The 22,607-nt window shown below is 41.2% G+C and overlaps 1 protein-coding gene across 1 annotated transcript in view; it reads left to right on the top strand.

Annotated features, from left to right (window-relative positions):
* Positions 1–22,607, top strand: part of fgfrl1a (fibroblast growth factor receptor like 1a) — a 66,750-nt gene that overhangs the window by 19,650 nt on the left and 24,493 nt on the right. Inside the window, exon 3 of the mRNA XM_063877105.1 lies at positions 7,477–7,749. Coding sequence (XP_063733175.1) covers positions 7,477–7,749 — 273 coding nt within the window. The remainder of the gene's footprint in view (positions 1–7,476; positions 7,750–22,607) is intronic.

Below are 22,607 nucleotides of genomic sequence, written 5' to 3'. Positions count from 1 at the left end.
ATTTGTTATTGAATGGTCTGCTTTGACATCATCAAAGTTCACAGTGACATTCAAACTGTTTTTATTAAATTACCCAGAAGCTATTTCAATAAGTTATGCAGCAATTCTTGGTTTTCCCACAGTTGCAAACACAAGACAGAATTTCAAAGTAGCAAATTGTTCCCACATTGGCTTTTCCTTCACTGAGTTACATTTATCGTCTTCATAAATCTCTTCGTCTGTATTCATTTGGGTGGGATTTGTCGTTAAAATGATTCATTGCTTTTTAACTTTTTAGGGCTTAAACTGGGCAAATGTATTGATCTTGCCAACCGAAAAGGAAACGTCTGTGGTACATTTTGCACCTTACCCAGAACAAATGTACACACTGGTCTTTGTTTTTGGAGGGAACAGTGAGAACATGAGGTAATTATATGTCACATTTAGAGTCCATTTGAGTCTGTATTTGTGCGAGGTGCTTTTTCTAAATGAGCTTTAGGGAAATCTTTGAACTTAAATCTCCTCAAAAGGGATAGGGTAAGGCTGGACTTGATGAAAGCTTTTACTGTAGTGAAAAGCAGACAGGTGCAGCAGCCAGAAGAGAGAGGAAAAAGGTGGAACCATATAGCCAGCCATTAGAAAAGCTGCAGTGAAAGGAGCCGAGACAAAGAGGTGTGAGGACAGGTGAGGATGGAGAGAATAAAAAGAAAGAGAAAATAGGATTTAAATGTGTGTGTGTGTGTGTGTGTGTGTGTGTGTGTGTGTGTGTGTGTGTGTGTGTGTGTGTGTGTGTGTGTGTGTGTGTGTGTGTGTGTGTGTGTGTGTGTGTGTGTGTGTGTGTGTGTGTGTGTGTGTGTGTGTGTGTGTGTGTGTGTGTGTGTGTGTGTGTGTGTGTGTGTGTGTGTGTGTGTGACAGACGATGGTGTGGTTTGCTTTTAGGATTTGGTTGCTGTACCGACCACTCAGCAGATTCCTCAAGGTTTTCCTGGTTTCTGTATGTTTTCCTTTTGTGTGCGCGTGTGAGACAAGTGTAAGCCTTTGGGTTTTATGTGGGAAAATACGTGCGTGTGTGTCATGTAGCCCTTCAATGATGTCGGTGTATCCTCCCCTGCCTCGGGCCTGGTGTTAACTGTCAGGACGGAGTAACAAGCAGCAGTTGACCTTTTGTCAGGGTGGAAGTGACAACAAGAAAGTGTATACCTGAAGAAGACAACTTAATGTGTAGCCATCAGTCTGCCTCCTGCCTCGGGCCCTAGAAAGGTCTGAACATTTTAGTGTGTGTGTAATTGAACCACAGGAAGAGAAGGGAAGACAATCAGCAAGATGTCAGACATTTCTTTTGGCTTAAATCTGTCAGTTTAAGCAGAAAGAAATACTCAGAAACCTGGATCAGCTAATGTGGCTCAACAAGCATTCTTACTGGTCATAATCGATTCAGGGAGTATTGACGAGATAACAGGATTCAGGCTTGTAGAGATAATTCAGATAGAAAAACAGAACAGCGGGGGATTACAAAAGTGTTGCGCAAATAGCTGACCGTTATTTGGGTAATTTGCGTTGTGCACACACACCTTTTCATTGAAGAACATTCAAGGGAGATAAACCTTCCTGCCTGTTTTAGTTTATTTAAAAGTGCGAGAGAGAAAAGACAGTTTTTAAAGTGATCCAATAATAATGATGACCTTTTGAGGACTTTGTTGTCTCTCAGTGCGTAAGTCTTTCATAACCCAGCATGCATAAGCACACACACACACACACACCTCTACCTTGTGCAGTACATCAACGCTGCTTCCCGCTGTTAAGTGCTCTCCATCAAAAGCATTCCTCGGCTCTCCCCTCTCGCTCCAGTCTCAATTCCCTGCCAACAACAACAACGATGTGTTGGACTCTGCAGACCCATTGTTAGGGAAATTAAGAATATAATCATTGTGTAAATACTGATTTACTTTGTAGTCCAGTGTGACTGTCATATTATTATGTTTTCCATATTATTGTTAATGCATTTATTCTCCATTACTGTATTAACCAACTGCCAGTAGTTTTCCACTAGCTATAGAACAATACCCATGTAGTCTGCATAAGACACACAGGGTGAACCTTCAGTTCTGCTTCCTCTATTTTGTATCTTGTATTTGTGAAGATAAGGACAAAGAATCATCTCTACTCGCATCCCTATACCCACTCACACCAGATAATACGTGATCATGTTGTACAACCTTGAAACTTAATAAAAGCTGCTTGCAAGGGAGCCCACGTCGGAGTTGGCTGAGTCCAGGTGAAGACCTTACAACTCTAAGACCCTGACCGGACCCCCTTGCAGCAAGTAAAACTTTAAACGTTTGTATTCGCCTTGCTTTGTTCACTTTGTATTATGATCCTTTTAGTAAACAGCGCTATGTTTGGAGCAGGAGGTTAATTATTTATTGCCTCTAAACCCAACACCCATCTCACTCTAAGACCAGAGGAGCGTTAAGGGCATTAAAAAGTGAACCCTCTATCCAAAACCAAAACATAAAGGGCAGTCCCGGCTGTCACACACTGCCAAAGTATGCACACAAAATTGACTAAATTAGCAGCCATTTTTTCAGCCCTCTAGAACAATGACAAAGTATTTGCATGCTTTGCTTTCAGGGCAATGTGAGAATACTTCTCCTTCTAATGTTAAATATGATACTAATCCTACTTTGTCAGACAGTTATGGCATTGATTATTATATTCCCCCCAAGGTAAAAGTCTGTGCAAAGCATTAGTGATTCTGATTTAAACAAACAGCACTTTGCTCAGACATTAGCTGGGAATGATCTTCACATTTCGAAAAAGAACACAGAACCAAAGAAAACATACTCAAATTGGTTTTATGCTTAACTTTAGGGCTTTATATCTGCTAAAGTTACCATGTGAAAATGCAAAGGTTTACTAGAAGTATTTGTTGGCCAAAGAAGGATAAACAGTCTGTCTGCACTTGAGTGTGAGGACTAATAACATAATTTATATCTGTATATTAATCTCGATGACAGAGCCAGACAAATGTGAGGCAAAGATACTCTGTGAGGTGAATTTGAGTGAAAAACAATACTTCTTTTACTAAAGTCATAACTCAGTCAAATCTAAACCCTAAACTAATAGAACATTTGGCATACTTTTAGTAATGCAAATTTGCCAAACATATAAAAATGAAGGCTGATTAAATATCCTGTTTGAAACTTGGAGCAGGATTTCCCACCACAGAAGTAAGACGAACAATAATAATAGGAGTTACAAAATCCATTATACACTAGAGACAATATGTGGGGGGGCTGTTTTGAGTTTGCTTAAAACAATATTTGAGATGTATGGTCACTGGTGGATCAGGAGGTGGGCACTCGATAAAAATGATAGTGATCTAACTCTCGGGAAAAAGCGGTCCCCAAAATATCAAACTTTTTCTTTAATGGAATACGAGCAGTGCATTTGCGGTTGTTTTTGGGAGTCACCAGTCAACGAGCAGAACGTGTGAACTTATTCCTACTTTATTTGGCCTTGAGCTACCATCCATGCAGAGGATGTGCAGCTCGGGGCTGGAACACCCTGCCTCTGTGGGAGTAGTGTGCTTCTGACGGGGATCGTATTTTCCTGTCATTAGGGCTACAGAATACCAGACGTGCTCGCTTAATCTACAGACACACTCCCTGCATACAAGGAGAAGGAGAGGGAAGGGGTGCGTGGTATGTGTTTGTGTGTGTCTGGATGCCCGCAAACAATCTTCAAGGTGCTTTAGATTGTCTCTGGGAGACAGTTATAGGCAAGGCAAAGGCCCAAATGGACTAAACAGACCAACGTTTTAAAAGCCTGCAATTTTCCCACACACACAAAGACACAGGCTTTTCTAAACAGTATATAAAACAGACACCAAAACAAAGATTGGAATTAGAATGATTTGATTATATTTAGCATAACACTCGGCAGCACATATAGGACTCACACGTGTAAAGAAACACACACCGACCCTTTTTCTTGTTAAAGAGTAGAATAGATGTTTTACTCTCTTTAGTTTCACCCCTAGAGACAAATTTAAAAAGACTTTACTTCAGTCATGTATCATTGAAGAGGAGGAGGAGGAGGAGGAGGAGGAGGAGAAGGAAAGGAGGCTGCTGGTCCGTGTTGCCTTCAGCGGGCAGAGAAAGAGAGAGAAAAAGAAGAAAAGGGGGAGGTAGAGAGGTCAACTGTTGAAAGTTAAGGGTTCAGTTCGAGGTCCTGCTCCTGCGATCCTCTGGGGAAGAAACTATAGGGAAGTTATGTGTGAGTGCAGATCCGAAAAAGGCAGGAGACCAGTAAATCACACGGCAGAGAAAGAAAAGATACGGTATTGAGCGAAGAGGATGGTTGCGAATGAGTGTGATGAAAGAGGAAAAGAGAGTGCAGGGAGTAAGAGAGCAAAATAGAGAGGGGGAAAAGAGCGATGACAGAGGAGAAGAGAGGACGGGAGGAGGGTAATGGGAAGCGAGGGGTTAAGGGAGAAAAAAAGAAAAGTAGCAGGGGAGTAGAGAGAGTTCAGAGGAATGAGATTTCAATCTGTTGGGCGAAGAAATTAGAAGAAATAAACGTATAGAATTAAAAAAACAAGAACATTAAAAGGTATTCACCATAGGGAAAAAGAGGAAGATGTAGGAAAAATAGGCACGAAAAAAGAAAGAAATAGGACAGGAATTAAAGGTAGAAAGGAGATTATTTACAACAAGGAGATATACAGTATGTAATAAAAAGGGAGTGGAGGTATAGAAAAGGAGAAGTGAGCTGTTGGGCCCCTGATGAGAAAGCCATACAGCTGAAGGAGCACATGGAGGGAGGAGGAAGAGAAGCTCCCGTGAATACCTCTGTGTGACTAATGCCTTTTTCACACATTTACCCTCCCTCCATCCATCATTGTGTCCACCTCCTGTTAAAACAACAGCAAATGCAGAAGACTACTGTAACTGTTCTCCCTTTTTTTTTTTATTCAGCTCTATGCCGACGACTCTGCCTTATTCAGCTCAGACATCCACAGCTGCACATTGGTGGAATAAATCAGTCTTTGTTTTGTTTCGGGGACAATTGACAGCTGGCCACTGGTGGGGAGTCTTTCTTTGAGTCTTCTGAACACCCTGAAAAAAGGTGGCAACACTTTCCTGTCAAGCAAATCCAGAAAAGCAAATATGCATTCAGCTTAATGCATCAAACTATGTGTGCAGGAGATTATAGTTCCTGTTTTTGTTTAACTTATATCTGATTGTATTTCATCTTAGGCGTGAGTCAGTGTTCCTAATGATTTTACATGAGTTTAAACAATCAGCCAGACAGGTTGTAAACAAACTATTGAAATGTGGAAGTTTACACTAAGACCAAATTCAAAAGATAAGTCTAATAACTTGATAAGTTACATTTGCAATACAGGGGAGCTTATAGGTTCAACCTTGATATTCTGTGCTTGTTGTAGTTGTGCAAACATATTTGTTCTGGGCAATGAGGGATCATTTCAAGGAGTGTGAGAAAATATAAATATACCTGAAGGTCACACTATATTTTGTGTAACTGTATTGATTCTCCGAAACACTATATCAATTTTAACCAATACATGAATGTGGCAAACGTAGCTGGGATTGAATAGAAGTGCTGTGATACTGGATATTACAAGTCGCATAATAAAAAAGATTTTATGCAAATGTGTAAATGCAACGACAGTCTTCCTAAAATGTTATCTTAAAGATCGCACAGGAAAGAAGACCTTGGTTTGTGCAAGCTAGAATCATAGTCAAGTCGTTCAGTAGGTCAATTGGTCGTTCATTAATAGGAGGGTTTGCCTTTTGCCGTCCAATTTCCTCTTTAATCTGCTTCACTGGGCTCAAATATATTGGGTTATAAACTCATACTCTACTGATCACCTATTGTTCATCGGTGGCCACATGCCAACTTCTCTTTCTCTCTAATAACAACACAATAGTACTCTTCTTCTGTTTACTAACCCATTTTTACAAGGGCAAATCAAGGTATCAGTTATTAACTGTGTGATAAGAAGGTATCAGAGAAAGGGGGCCATAAATGAAACCCAGCTGAAATGTTTACATTTGCGTTGATATGTTTCTAATCTTTATCAGCCCACATGTAATCTTCCAGATAAGCCTCTATCTGGGGCATTGTTGAAGTCCACCCAGCCTTTGTCCTTCCTTTAAATCTTAAACTGACATGACCTGCAGGGAGTTGTTTTCCAAACAATTGACTTTTGTGGTCTGTTAGGACACTTTGTTTGCTACAAGGTGGCCTATTGTGTTTTCTTGGATTGTTTCAAGACTGAAGGAGTAACGAGATGGAGAGTATGCAGTGAACCTTGCTAACTCCTACACCTCCTCCTGCTTCTTCCTGTTTGTCTTTCTTTTTACTACTCCCCTATTCGGCCATATTTCATTCTCTTCTCGACTGACTCCCTTAAATTCCATCCTCCCTCATTCCCCAATTTCCTCCCCTTTTCTCCTCTTACCTTCCTCTCCTCCCAGCCCCTTATTTGTTCTCTCCGTCACCCCTACAGTTTCCTCCCACCTACCCCAGTCAATCAGCCCGCTCCTTCACCTCCCTGTGTTTTTCTAGTGTGCAGTTTCACAGCAGAGCGGCTACTGAGCGGTCAAGGTCACGCCTGATTTTATGTCTCGCCACGACATCTCCGTTGATATCAGCGTGGCTTTGTGTTTGCTCCCCGGGCGCTCTATTGTTGTCTGTGATAAAATGTCAATGTTTCAGCTAAGCCATGATTATCTTCTTAAAGGTCAGAGGATCCCTTGTGTGTGTTAAAAGCCATATTTGGAGGCTTGTTTGGTTCTGAAAATAGCAATGAAAAAAATTAGCTACCTGGAGGTGAAGAAAAGGCATTTACAAGCGGTCATTATAACCTTGATCCTAAACCTGTTGACACACCCACTTCTCCTCAAATACCTCCGTTTCTCAACAAACCTAAAAGTCATCTGTCAAGCAAAATAAAGACAAATACCAATCATTTTGTTTGCATCTTCTCACTATTAAGACTTTGCAGCTTTTCTGTGTCCTGAATGATTGTAACGGCAGCATTTGGGGTTTGGAGTAGAGAAAAAAAGGGGTCATTTTGACCTCAAGCAAATTCAATGTGAATTGATTTACTACATTTTGACATTTTAATAGTTTTACCAAACCTATTTAAGGTGGAACTGAATACAGGCGGGTAACAATGGATGAATAATATCCCTTGATAGGAAGATAAATGAAATGTGTTTTAGATGTATCTCTGCCAATGTGAATCAGATTAACCTATGAAAAGAAATCTGAAAAAAACAAAAACGTTTTCTGATAGGAAATGAAAACACTTTAGTAGTGGGTGTCTATAATGTCAACTAACCTGCCTGTTTACACCTTCATTAATCAGTAAACTGTGTTTCCTTTAACTAGTCTGAAGAGGAGTTGTGTTTAAGGATGAACTCAGCATCTCAATAACTCCCTTTCTCCTCTTTTACCCTCCAGGTCCTCCAAGGGTGTCGGAGCGGGTGGCCCACCGGCAGAGCGTCCGTCTGGGTCGCACCATGAAGCTGCCCTGCCCCGTGGAGAGCGACCCCCCACCGCTCATCATGTGGACCAAAGATGGCCGCAACATCCACAGCGGCTGGACGCGCTTCAGGGTGCTGCAGCACGGTCTGCGGATCAAAGAGGTGGAGCCTGAAGACGCAGGGACGTACATCTGCAAGGCTACCAACGGGTTCGGCAGCGTGAACATCAACTACACGCTCATCGTTATAGGTGAGTGAAATGAGACACAAATATCAACTTGAATAAGTTTGATATATATAAGATATAATAAGTGTCCTCAAAATTGTGATTGGACAAGAAAGCTACACTACTAGCCTTTAATTGAGAAAGTGTGTGGCTGTGTTTACGCGTGTGTTTGTATGATGACAGAGCGATAAAAACCAACCATATTTATTCTTTCTCCTATGATCCCTTCATCACACATGATTATTCAAGCTTTATTTTTCTTTTCTTTGTTATTTTTCATGCTGGCTTATTTCCATTGATTCTGCTATGAGTTTCTAGGATAATAGAATACGTTTTTTATTTTATTTTACCATTAATCTGTTAAAGAAACAAACTTTGGACCATAAACTACAGCAAACCTTAAATTCACTCAAAATACAGACACTATAGACAGCCTGAGGTAATACAATGCCAGTTCAGAGTAATAAGGTATGGTTTTGACTGGTATAATAAGCCAGGTTGGGTTTGTGCTGTCATTATACAGTAATCAAATCTGTGTAGTTCCCCGACAATGAAGCTTTGTTTTTGTCTGAGTTGTTATGCTGTGTGCGCGTGTCTGACCACAATTGTTGTTCTTGTGTGTTCCTGTATGATTATGAATGAGCATGACATGTGTGTGTGGGTGTGTGTCTCTATGAAAGACACATTGTTGGGCTTTGTTTTTTATTCTACATGATGATTTTCCAACACAGCGTCTGAAACACTGAGTCAGATGTCAGTGTCTGATTTATATCTTTATGTTAAGTTTTTCCAACTTTTAATGTTGGCGATACTCTGTGACAAACTTCTTGCTTCTATACAGTTGTGTTCCCTTATAATATTTTGAGACTCATATAGCTTCTTCCCGTAACTTCTACCATGTAAACAAAATACCTGGCGGGTCAACGGTTTGTCAATGCGCATTAACACATGCAGGTGTGTGTGTGTGTGTGTGTGTGTGTGTGTGTGTGTGTGTGTGTGTGTGTGTGTGTGTGTGTGTGTGTGTGTGTGTGTGTGTGTGTGTGTGTGTGTGTGTGTGTGTGTGTGTGTGTGTGTGTGTGTGTGTGTGTGTGTGTGTGTGTGTGTGTGTGTGTGTGTGTGTCAGGTTCCAGCGTTCCAGAGAATCTCCCTCTGCCCGCCGTCGGCACTTCAAAGATAGACTCCCGCTAAATGCTGCAGTACAGATATAACCTGCCGATATTAAGTGGGAATCATAAAACAGTTCAGTTGGCAAAAATAAAAACATACACGGAAAAAGACTCAATGCTGGTTATCTTGGTATGGATTCAGCAATATCTCTAATATTAAAGATACAACTTTTGCTTAAACTAGAATTATGAAACATTCTTGAAAGTACTTTTTCTGTTTCTGTCAAGTTTGCATTCCAATTCCATGTGCACAGGCATACATTTTTAGCTCAATTATTTGGCAAATTGGCCCATAAATTAAACGCTTCTATTCTCCAGTAATCATTATCGCTCTGTGATCCAGAGCTGTATCGGTATTAACCTGAACTTCAAAGGCAAGTTGGCATACAGAGGGCACCGGGTGGGGGGGTAGCAGCTGCAGCTGAGGTCATCCAGGCAGACAGCTGCTGCCTCTCTCCCTCTCTCCCTCCCTCCCTCCCTCCCTCATTCACTCACACTCATTCACCGTGTCTTTCATTCACTTTCATATATGCGTGCACACATGTGCTTCAGAAGCAATGAATCGGGTGAACCCTCATGAGCTGCTTTGGTCTCATGAACACTAAGGATTAGTACCTTAATAAGTGAAATAAGGACTAAAAGTGATCCTGAAAACCAAAGCTTTCAATGTAAATGTAAAACGTTCAGATAGGTGCACTATTGGGCTGTTTTGGTGCACCTGCAAAAGTAAAGGTGTTGTAGACAAAATAACCTTAGAGTTCAGTATCTTCCCTGGAGAGTTCAATCAAAGTGTCAAATTTCAGATGTTTAAAGATGATTTCAGAAAACTCATCCTAACATACACCCCCAGACAACTGTGCAATCTCCACCTTCTGAGGAAGATTTTCTGATTGGCCAAATTTACCACAACAGCTATTAAAAAGATATTGAAAAGACATTGTGCTCTCTACTGCTGTTCCCAAGACCAAGGATAAACATTTTCTCCAAAGAACCTTATTTGTAACTTCAAATCTTGTGCTAGAGCTCTTACTTTAACACAAACTCTGGTTGAAAATGCTCTTAACAAAAACAAAACATGTCATTTAAATGAATATTGTATTTCAACTAGCTCCTCAAACGTTCACATGTCATTGCACCAAATCCCATTCAAACTGGGATCAAGATAATTGCTGCATGCTATCCAAGATAAGAGGCTCCATGACAACATTACCACAGATTTCACAAATGGTACCCAGAGACACTTAGTGCTGCACGGGGTTAACCTTCAGAGTTGACCCCTTGCTGTAATTCAAGCCGCGAATCATGCCCCGGCTTCTCCTCAGAGAGGCAGTTAGCGTGTTTTCATAGCTGGAACAATCTGCATAGGCAATGATGTTCAAAGCATGGATGCAGTTGTTCTGAGTTTCTCTCTCTGCTGCTTTGCATTGCCTCCTCCTCCTCCTCCTCCTCCTCCTCCTCCTCCCTGCTTTCATCTCCTCTCTTCTCCTGTGTGGTCCTGTGGTAATTATTCTATGGCCGCTGCGCTTCACAGTAATGAGCCCACACCTGCGTCTTATTGTCTTTCCCTCTCAATTTCTAACTGTAAATATCTTTAGCACCTTTTTCCTATTAACGCTCAATCTCTACACTCATTCCTCCATCTTTAGTCACCCGGCTCATTTTCCCTCGACCACGCTTTAACTTGTATCAATATTTTCACAGTTTCCTATTTTTTTCCCGGACGTTATAGCAATTTGATTGCCGTGAAACATCCTCTGTACCGCTGCCCTGTGGTCGGGAGTGATGGAGAGGCGTTTGTGTGAAGGCAGGCTTTTGTTGGCGGGGCAAATTAGAAGATTCCTTCGAGTCTTTTATCGTGTGTAGGTTGGCAAATGTTTGTGTGAGTAAATAGTCTATGTGTGTGTGTGTGTATGTGTGTATATATGTGCTTGTTTATCTGAGGCGCTGTGTATGCTACGTTGGTGTACGCAGATTTATGGGACCACCAGTAAAGAGAAGAGAGAGGTTTCTGCTGAACAGACATCAATGTCCTCCAAAAATCTGTACACAAAGAGAGCTCTCATTTCTTCTCCCAGTCGCTTCTTCTCTCCTGTCAGTCTTTCGTAATTATTTTTGTTCTCCATGAAAAATAAATGATGGAAAATAATATTTGAAATCAGATGTGATAACAATGGTTGCGTGTCTTGAGCAAATTTGTGAAGTAAGAGAGAAGGAACAGTTGCCTGTTTGTTTAAGTTTCAATGAAAGTCTTCATCAACTCACTTTTGTCTGATGGTGTGTGAGTGTTTGCATGCAGGTTCATTCATTACTGACTGGTGTGGTGATTTGTGATGATTTAAGAGCCCAACCTCAGAAGCTGACATCTGGCCCTAATTGTAGAACAAAGAGGTGGAGAAGGATATCAAACATAGAAATACTGTATGCCTGAATTTATGAGATTTTGCATGATTCATATTCATCAAGCTGCAGATGCATAATGAATGTTGAAACGAGAAAAATAAAAGCACGAGATGTAACGTGAAACGGAAAATATACACTCGACAGTTGTTGGTAGAGGATTTTTGGAGAAAATGTATTCTATGTATACTGAGCGCTGCAGTTTTATGCCAGGATTAGTCCAGTTTCCGTGTCAAATGCAACTAAAATCAACTATCACTGAACACAGAGTGACACCATGAGGTCACACGGCTCAATCCTGTATGTCACGACAATTCGATGTGACGTTGCATGCAGGAAAAATGTTGCTTCAGTCCAGTTCTTGGAAAGCAAATCCCGTTCCTCATTCAAGGTTTATTCCCTCTCCATTGAACTGCATTGCATGTGTGAGACTGCAGCTGTCTTCCGGGCCAAAAACGCACATATCGGATCAGGTTGCAGACCGACATCATCTCTGGATCCCTCAGTTCCTCCGTCCTGATACCTCCTCTGTTTTTGTCTTCTCACATTACGCAGTTTTTAATTTAGATATCTGGTGCCTCGTCTGGAGAGGATGTAGAGGTGGCCAAGGTTTGCAGCCTAATTGGTATGAGTCATACACACACACATGTAATTGCACAGTGCCTTAAAATCTCAAATAACACAACCTAACCCTCACCCACCTACGTACAAACACACCAGGGCAGCTGTGCCTGTCTTGCTGTATTTCTTCTGTGTGTGTGTTTTCGTGTGTGTGTGTGGGTTAAACGTTCTTACCGCCAGATCCTTCTGCTCAGGTTACACACACAGCACTTTCTCACTAATGGCAGAAAAATGCATGGAGCGAACCTGGAGCTGCAGCTCACTGGTTTTCAGGAACCGCTCAGTTGGTGTTCGGTTTGAGGGTTTGAGGCCTCACGGGGGATTTTCTTTTTCAGGCAGGTCTCAATCATGATTTACAAACCATGAAAAAGAACTCATCGAGCGGTTTACCCCCCCACTATAGTGTTGCCTTGAATCAAATCCCAAGTTTCTCCTGTGTTTCTCATTTCTTGCTGCCTGGAAAAAACATACTAAAGTTTAGTGCAGCCTTCTCAGCTTATTATGCTTTATCGGTTTTTCCCTTTCCTGTTGTGTTCGGGTTTTGGTCCATGTAAATGGTCTGCAAAGCCTAAAATCCCAAAGGTCATGCCAGAGGGAGTTTCTCTCCCACACAGTTTCCTCCATTTTTGTGTTTTAAACCCACACTATTACAATAAATGTGTCAATTCTTTGCACCTTCAACTTTGGGAGCCCAGCAAACGGAAAGGAGTCAGAGCTAAAACTACGATATGGTGTGTACCTGATATGCATCTTATACCATAAGCACTCAGGGATGCCTCAACTTTAAATTTGAAGGCATACCCACTAATACACTGCTCAGAGTCTCACGACATTTTATTAATTCCTGATTAAGTTGGAAGAAGCAAATCAGACTCAGGGAGAGTGAGTTTAAAGATGTATGTCTTTTCTATCACTCTACATCAGATCTGTTATGCTGGTCTTCCTTTTGTAAAATTCTTCCGCCCTTACAGTGAGGTAGACAAAGCCTCTCCTCCGGAAATCAGGGTGGCACTGGGAGGAAAGGAGATGTAAACATGCTGGTGTATGTGTATGTGTGTGCTCATATGAAAGTGCATGGGGGGGGGGGGGGGGGTTGTGGACTTACAGACAGGGGGAGGAGGAACAGTGTCTAGTTTCAAAAGCTGTTTTCCACCTTGTTGTTGAGTCCAGTTGAGACAAACACAGATGTACAAAGATATATATGTGCTGTAGCTTTCAATACGTATCAACAAGACAGGACAGGAAGACGTTTAGTAGTTTTTCCATGCACTCAAAACACACACACACACACACACACACACACACACACACACACACACATCTCAGACAGATGTGGACACACTCCTCACAGGCCCTGGCCTCCATTTCATGGCTGTCTGTCCCACATCCTTTCGTTCTGCCTCGTTTCACTTCGAGCAAAGACACGGGAAGACAGTGAACAGGACAGGAAGAAAAGACTAAATATTATTTTATATTTATTTTTTCCCGACGTCCGTTTAAAGATGTAGACTGGAACAAAAAATAATATGATTAGAAATTCTGTTTAATCCTGTGTCCTAACAGGTTGATATGTCTGTCTTAAATTCAAAACGGGGAAGTTTACCTACTTTCTGTTGAGAAAGTAAACACTCAACAGCAGCTGCACAACACCTGTTTGAAAGGTGACCTGTAGGAACATTTAAATACTGGATCAAAAACATCAAAGAACAAAATATTGAAGAGCCCTGTCTGCTCTGATTGGTTAGCTGGCCAGCTCTCTCTCTATCAGGTACAATGTGTTGGAGCGCTAGCCAATAGAAGTGTGAGTGTTCCCATTCCACTTTTTGATTTTAGCCTTTGCAGATGTTTTACATGCACAACAACCTATATAACACACTACAGGAAAGGGACTCACAAAGACAGCCTCTCATATCTTGAACCTCATCACCTCACCTTCTTTGTCCTTCCTCTTACCTTCTTCAATTCTCTTTCTTCTTGTTATCTCACTCACAAACCCCCCTGTGGTAGTCTTCCTCCCGCTCCACCAGCCAAGAGAAGATATCTTTTCTCTCGAGCGTCTTTCAGCTCCTCTTTCTTCCCCTTTCTGTTTGCCTTCATGCTCCATTTGTGTGTGTGTGTGTGTGTGTGTGTGTGTGTGTGTGTGTGTGTGTGTGTGTGTGTGTGTGTGTGTGTGTGTGTGTGTGTGTGTGTGTGTGTGTGTGTGTGTGTGTGTGTGTGTGTGTGTGTGTGTGTGTGTGTGTGTGTGTGTGTGTGTGTGTGTGTGTGTCTTGCATCTGCTATTTGTACGCCAAGTCAAGCTCCCACAGACCCCTAATGGATCTTAAATGCCCTCTGCTAGCTTAAACTTCAATTCTCCGTACGAGAGGCCATCTGTCAGTCAGCGGGCCTTTTTGTCGAGAACCTGACCGGGAGTCATTTTGAAGAAAAAGTCCACCCTAAAACAGAATAATGCACAACAATTATGTGATTTTGCTAATATGATACACTAATGTCTCTCCCTGAAGTTTGACATTTATCAATTCAGCTTTTTTTTTTCTCAAATGTTCAATATTGTACGTGAACACAACATTTCTGTCCAGGTTTGCCTCCACTTTTTCCCACTTAGCATCCCCTGTGTTTTGAACAAAAATACAAATCAAGAAATCAAATGCAATGATTCTTAGTACACCTCTGCCTACTCCTCACCATCTATCTCCCTTTTATATTTGGTTTTAGGTTAGACTTTGCCTTTAACTTTATCTGGCACAACGTGTTTTCACTCTGTGTTTCCACAGAAACTCTCCCATAGCTAATATGAGGTGTTACCTTACTTCCCAGTGTGTGTTTTGGCATGGTGGGCATCCTCTGAGTACAACACATAAGTATGATAAGTAACAAATGTAGCACAATTTAACATCGGCCATTTGGTGCACTATTACTCATATCGTGAAGTATGCCATGTCCCCAAATACGAGTACAGCTGAATATTTGAGGATGTGGGCTGCCTTTAAGCATCTCAGTTCCTCCCTTTGTTTAATGCAATTAAGACCAAAGTTCTAGCTGTGAGGCCAACAGTAACACAAGATGAGAAGGGGGGGGGTGGAAATAAGACAGAGTGTGTGAGGGAGTAGAAAACGATACTGAGAATTTTTGGCAAGAATTAGAAAAATGTTATACTCATATTATATCAAAAGTTAACAGTTTGAAAGTATATAGTAAGTTTATAGTAAACCTGGCGTTAACACTTGGTATCAACAACTTGCATCAAGTATCTGGTCCTATGGTTTCTGATTTAATTTGTTTTGTTTGTTCTTTGTTTGATTTTTGTTCTTGTATGTTCAAGGTCCAAGTAAAGCAATTTGTGGGGGATAACAAGTTTTTACTTTTCTCAAAGCAAGGTATTAAATAATTGTTACCTTCAATGATGCGAACCCTCTCAAGCTGGAATAAAAGGATATTCACAAGAAACAAACAGAAGAAAACAAAATCTCAGGATGGGATAAGATGTTTCCAGTTTGGTGCTTATTCCTGAATAATGACAGAACGGTTCATCCATTTCCCAAATTATGTTAGCTTTTCATCAACCCTTTAGCAAGAAGTAAGTGAAAAAGCAACTAACGAAACATGAGGTGGACAAGCAGTTCAGAAATGTTAAAGGCATCTACAAATCCTCTCAAGGAGACCCTCGCTGCCCTTAGAGTGCATAACTCCCGCTGCCTCAAACCCAATTACACCCACTCTGCACTTTCATGGCCAAGGGTTTAACCTCTCCAAAATCTCATCAGTGCAAACACACACAAACACACAGAAGAAGAAGAGATGGTAAGGGGAATGCTGCAGGGCAGATGGTCAAAACTTCAATTAAACCCAATCACTGTAATGAATAGATTAATACACCTGTATATGAAGACAACACTAATATCTAATGGGTTAATATTCACTAATATTACATTTGCGATATCGGGAGAATTCAACTTTTTTCATCACGATTTGAGTGATTTTTGCAATGACTCATACAAGATGTTTTCTTAAGTCTGTGGAGTATGATGTGGAGGCCAGGACATCTCTGTAGCATGACAATATTACATTTAAAATGGTCTGACACATTTCAGCTTTAACACATATTTATCCTCCATAGTGCATAGGCCCTCCTCAAATTATAGAACGATGGATTTTTTTTACATAAATATAAAAAATAAAACACATCTTCTAAACATTTGGTGATATTACTGTAAAGAATGGGGCCTGAGATAAATGAACAGTATATTTAATTGATGAAAAATACCGAAATGTCTCGCTAACGCCAGTATACAATATTTCTGTGATAAGCTACAACTGCGTGATAATGCCATGCAGACGGGTGGATAGATGAGGAGAAAGAGAATAAGAAAGATCTAGGACATGTTAAAGGGAGGGGGGAAAGGGGTGTCTAGTGAGGGTATTCGTGTCTGATCTGAGCAGTTAGCAGGGGAGCTGTGTACTCCTGAATAGACAGCTTAGTGGCAATTATGCGGTCTGTAGGATTTGTCCTGTTCACTATTGTTACCCTCAGGAGGAAGCAACCCACACACACACACTCATGCAGACACACACGCAGAAAAACACACTCTGTTCAATTCTTATTTGGATTCTTATTTTTTCCGTTAGTTTCACTTTTTGTGTCCATCACATACAAATAAAGACACAGCCATGGCTTTGCAAGAAATCACACACACACACACACACACACACACACACACACACACACACACACACACACACACACACACACACACACACACACACACACACACACATTGTGCCCCCAGCCCACCCCCAGCCTGTAACTCAATAATAGGCTGCTCTATTGACAGACCTGCTTGTTCGCTCAAGGAGTCTTTTCTCATTAGGGCTGGGATTTTGTCGCAGGCCTTGCAGGCTCCATTGTCCCGCTCCGAACGGGTTATTAGGCCTTCCCGCTGTAACAACTCCCCCCGCTGAATAGACCTGAGAGGAGATGAGAGCCGGCGAAGGGCAGGACAGGGTCTGGCAATTAGCAAAGACATGTTTGAAGAGAGGAGGGAGAGAAAAGAAAGGAGGAATCAAGGAGAAAGAGAGCGCGGACCTGCGCTACAAAAAGGCTTCTTTTGAAGTTTTAGAAACTTTTGTCTGCTTTTTGCTGCTTCGCTCTTGCGCCATCATCAAAGACTGGTTCTTCAACACGCAATATCCCTCCTCCTCCTCCCTCTCCCTCCTTTCTTTCTTTTCTCTCCTGTTCTTCCATCTCATTCGTTACTCTTTTTCCTGAGAATGCATTCGGGCCCGCGCTGAAAAGCCCTGTATCTCCTGCAGCTGCTTTGATGTCTTAATGACGACGTGAAGAGCGAATTATGCTCTGAGATTCTCTCCCCCCCCCCCACCCCTTCACTGTGCTTTTGCCGCTCTTCAGATTCCAGCAGTTACATCTGGCTTTTCCAATCTCATTGAAAACAAGCAGGCGGGATACAATGGGAAAAAAACGCTCGCATCCAGAGCAGCCGGCATGGAAAAACTTGTTCCTCTTATCAGGAGGTTTATCAAAGTTTCAGCTATGTATCCCAAAGCCTGTGTTTTATCTGGATTTGATAAAGCCTCGTTGGCTATTCAATGTTTTCTTGTCATGTGGTCGTAGAAGGCGGGCAGACTAAACTGTTGTTTTTAAAACTCCCACCACGCCATATCTCTGCTCCAGGAAGTTTGATAATATCCTTTTAACGCGTTGTGTTTTTAAACATTTAGCATAGCTGAGGGGAAAGAGGCAGACAAAAATGACTGATTACAGAAATATCAAATGATATGTAATTTGAAACAGACAATGTCACCGTCAAACGAGACGTGAGCTCAAACAGGCTGCTGTTGTTCGGAGCCATCGAGTGTGTGTGTGTGTGTGCATGTGCTCACTTGTATGATGTGCATTCCACTGCATTATATTTCACATAAAAGCATGAACAATATGTGTTCATTCTGCGTGTGTGTGTGTGTGTGTGTGTGTGGTGTCTTCCCAATGGTTCTTAGGCAAACACAGCGATGGGTCTGCGGCGCCTCTGCTATCAGCCTGGAGTTTGATCAGTGTGACAGCATGCTGAAAACTGATACTGACACACACACTCTGACACACACTAAGACTACAACCCATCTCTTCTCTACATTCCTCTGTTCTGACTCTTTTTTGTACATCTATAAAGGCCTTTATGCTCGATTTCTTGATTTTTTAGGATCGGTTGTTTTGTCTAAATTTCTGAATATTGAATTAATTGTTTGCACATAGCTTTGTGGCATGCAAACCAAACCTGACGCCCTTTAAAATGCCTTTAAACTCTAGAGGTTTCAGGCTGTTACAGGATAGTCCATGCTTCCATTCAGTAACATCCTTAGTCAATTTCTCTGTGTGAGCATTGTATCATTGGATGTTCTGACGCTTCATGCCAACATCGGTCGGGTTTAAGCTGCCGTGACGTGTCGAGTGTCTTCTTTTCGCTTCTCGGCTGTAACTCCAGTTGGCCTGAAGACCAAAGCTCTCACACCAAGTGGAAACAGAAGTAAGACTAAAGAAAGGGAGAGCAGAGGATCTGTAGATGCTGTCAGATGTGTCGTTAAACAACGAGAACAAGCCGCAGAGTTGAGCCGCTCCCAGCCACCACAGCCCCTTCTCCTCCTACTTTACTACTACATCCATTTAGGACTCAGCATGTGGTAACTTAAATACTGCTCTGACACACGGTGAATATGGCATTGGTGTGAATATCTAATTTGTGTTGATTACATTTTCTAAAGTATGTAAATCAACACAAATTAGAGAGATTTTCTGCCTCAAGGCATTAAATTCCCTCCTGTAGATGACTTTGGGCGAAACACATTTACATGAGAGAATGGCTGGGCTAAATCCATGTTAAAATTAAATGTCAACATTTTAAATCAATATCGGGCCAATATTGTAAGGTTTTTAAATGTGATAAAAATGCGAGTAAAGGCAAATTAAGAGCCGCTTGAATTATTCAGAAAATGACGTCAATTTATGTAAGGCAGCTTCTATAAAAAGGACAGACACTTTGGCGATATAAGACATCTAAGACTGTCTTGTCTGATGCTATGGTATTGATATACTATTGATATAGTATATTGCATAGCTTTAAATGACAGCAGAAGAAATATGTGTGGTCTGTTTACACAAGGACACTTGTTAATACATGAACATACTGCAGACAACTTCCTGATGTTCTGTGTTACTAATTTTAACCAGTTTCACTACAAGACCAAACATATGCAAGCTGCTGAATGTCTTTTCAGCTCTCCTTCACTATCGGAGGTGAGATAGCATCAACAGAGCATCCCACTGTGTGCAGTTTGTAAGGTTTCAGTATTATTAAATCACAAACAGCTCTGAGTAACACAAATGAGAGATGAACAAAGCAGGCATCCGGGTGAGTCATGTTGAAACGTGGCCCGGCGGCGCATCATGATGAGCGGGTTTGTTTTACATTGTTGTAAATAGTTGTACATCAAAGACAGCCTGTCAGCATGTAGCCTTTCTCAGCAGAGTGTGCCAGCATCTTTGAAGTTCAACACTAAAACACACCTTCACCAGGGGTGTGTAAAAGCTCATGAGCACTTTAGTGAGCGTACATGCAGATCTGTGCTGAAACAATCATACGTCCAAGTATGTGCAAAGCAAACAAACTCCTGCACACATTTGTGGACATGCATATGAAATACCAACACTTCAGAGGTCCAGCAGTTGCTTTGAAGTGTGACATGTTTTAAAGCCGCTCTGAAATTCCTGCAGGGATCGCGGTTGAAAGCAGCAGTAGGCAGACATGGGCCACTAAGAAGCTACGACAATTTAAATATTTATGTTAGTGTTATATGTGTGTAGATTATTTATTTTACTGGGGATACTAGGCGGGTTGAGTTAACTGCATCAGGGTGCTTTAATCAAAGCAGTTGTACATTACGCTTTTCAATCTGATTTATCTAATGCTTCAAAGCACAACTGACACTCAAAATGTATTCCTTATATGACTTTCTTACTTAAGCTAAAGTACTGTAGTTTAAGTATAACTTCAAATTAAGTAAAATAAACCTTAACCTTCCCCAGGTTAAAGTACTCATTATGTATAATGGCCCATTTCTTAATCCTATTATAATATATTTGATTGTAGATGGATCGTTTTGGTCATCACCTTATTTTTGCATTTTGTAAAGGTAGAGTTTATTTTATTAACTTTATATACTGCCAGGTATCTTAGCCTATAATAATGTATGATCATTTATTAGTTGATTTAATATTTTGTTTCATTATTCTAAATCTCCAAAATAACTAGCTGTATCAAATATTATTCGTTATATTAGTTATAGTTCACAAATAGTCGTTGTTTAACTTGAGAACAAGTGGATGAGCCCTATTGAAATATCAAAATCATTAAGATCTTAAAGGAAATACGTTGTGCAATTACCAAACCTTAATTGGGGATTTTCTTCTCACTCTTTTCCAGCGGTTGCGAAAGCACCGCGATGCCCCGTTGTGAAAGTGAATTCATGGACGTAAGATGAGAAAAAGGTCAAATAGGGAGAAAGCTACTAAAGTACTAATGAGTAAATTTAACTAGAGTATAATTTGATACAGGGAAGAGCAGGGTGGGCGAGGGAGAGAGATATTGAGGGTTCAAAGTGCCGAGCTGAGGCTGGCGGTGTGCGTTTCAAAGCCGGCGCGTGGCGATGGATGTGAGAGATTTGTTAATTCAGCAAAGTGAAGCGCTGCCTTGATGTTTACTAGAGTTACACAGGCAGCAGCTGGACCACTGCACGCACCCACGTATACATACATGCATACACTACACACACATACGAGGCACCATTACACACATACAGGCCATTACAGTACACACAAACACACCACGAGGCGAGAGATAGTGCATATGTCCTCGCTTTCAGGCAGATGCACACATAAATGCAGGCAGATGGATCAATAGGCACTCGTAAATACATATTGCCTACACATGTTCACCTACATCAAGACACATCTTAAGTTTGAACATACTTCTAACACAAACATTCAATAACATGAATCGACCAACGGTAGAAGGGCACATGTACTTAAAAAATCTGTAAATATAAACCACCAAACATGATTTAGACCTAGTGTTTGCACAAATATATACACTTGTATTCAAAAAGCAGAGACTCATACAACTGTTGTTTCTTTATTAAGTCACTAAATGACAGCCAGATCTTTGAAAACAACAATAATTGTGATTTTCTTTTACCAGCCATATTTGCTTTATAGGCAAAAATGGCAGTTTCAGAAAATAATATGTGGTCCACGAGTACATCTCTAAGTTGTGTCTCCGTCCATCATTCTGTTAGTTTTCTGCGTCCTGTTGTGCAATAGACCGTCACAGGACAGAAGCTACGCTTTGCCGATGTGGACATCCTCTATATTTGGGTTATGACGGTAGTTTTTTTATAAGCCGGGATGGTTTGAGGTGAAGCAATTTGCTAAATATATCTGACCTGGGTGCTCTTAAACAGACCGTGCACCTTCTGCGTCCCCTTAAGAATGACCCATACTGGCGAGCTAAAGTCAAGAGCAGCGGATCTCAAACTTTTGGGGGTACAGGTGACCTTTTTTGACAGGCTGCGTTTTTCTACAATTAAGTTTAGAGGCGCTAAAAAGTTAAACTATCCAGAATTTTATCAAAGAATAGATACAACAATTCCAAAATAGTCATCATTTTGTGTAAGAGATCCAATGTTTTTCTGTTATTTCCTAAATCTTGCAGTCTTTCTGTCTTTGAGTAAGCATTTCAGAAAACCTTAGAGGCAACCAGATTTACCTCAAACATTTCTGTGTTTTTATTTTTGAGTGCTCACATAAAACTTGTGGAGACAACATGTGGTGTTGCTGAGCATGTAAACAGAGGTTTTTGAGTAAGAGTCAGTCTTTTATTTGTTTATAATCTCAAGAATACAGTGACCAAAGGATTGAAATCTGCCTAATAATGCGAAAAACATTGATGAGCGCATATTTTAACTATTCTATAGGGAACACTGTTTATTGCACACCTGGTTCACAGGTGCGCAGGAGAAATGAAGTCATGCCAGATCATTTAATGAACTGCTGCACACTGTCAGCACTTAGTGTGTGGAAAATAAAGGTTCTGACCTTCATCTTATTCATTCATACCTTGAGATTCCTTGCTTTATGTTACTGTGACTTCATATGTAATCTGTGGTACCTATACTTTATGTTGACACACTCTGTTTCCACTCCTGTGATCTCAGCCCCCAGTGAGCAGCGGACATGAAGTAATTCACTAATTCCATTGAATCATTTCTGCCCTTGACTGGATCTTCTCCGTCATGTTAATCTGCTGGGGGGGGGGGGGGCAGGGTCAAGGCTTTAGGCTGCAGCTGCATGTCTACCAGATTCCTGCAAGGCGTCCCTATCGTCTCCATTTTAGGAGAAATCTCCGTCTGTGTTCCACGCTTGACCCTGGCACTCCATCAACGAAGTGTGAACAGTGATGTAAAACAGCTACGTGAAGAAGCACACACTGCACATGCATGGAACAATGCAAACACACACATATGGAGAGCAGAGAAGAAAGCTGAGACAAAAAAAAGACAGAGGAGAAGTTTACTTTACTCCGTGGCTTATAAAAGCTAAATGAACTTATCCAGATGCAGAAACAAACACATGCA

Source organism: Eleginops maclovinus, chromosome 23, assembly GCF_036324505.1.
Source record: "Eleginops maclovinus isolate JMC-PN-2008 ecotype Puerto Natales chromosome 23, JC_Emac_rtc_rv5, whole genome shotgun sequence".
Lineage (NCBI taxonomy): Eukaryota > Metazoa > Chordata > Actinopteri > Perciformes > Eleginopidae > Eleginops > Eleginops maclovinus.
Note: the sequence above shows the minus strand (reverse complement) of the source record. Positions and strands in the feature narration are given on the sequence as shown.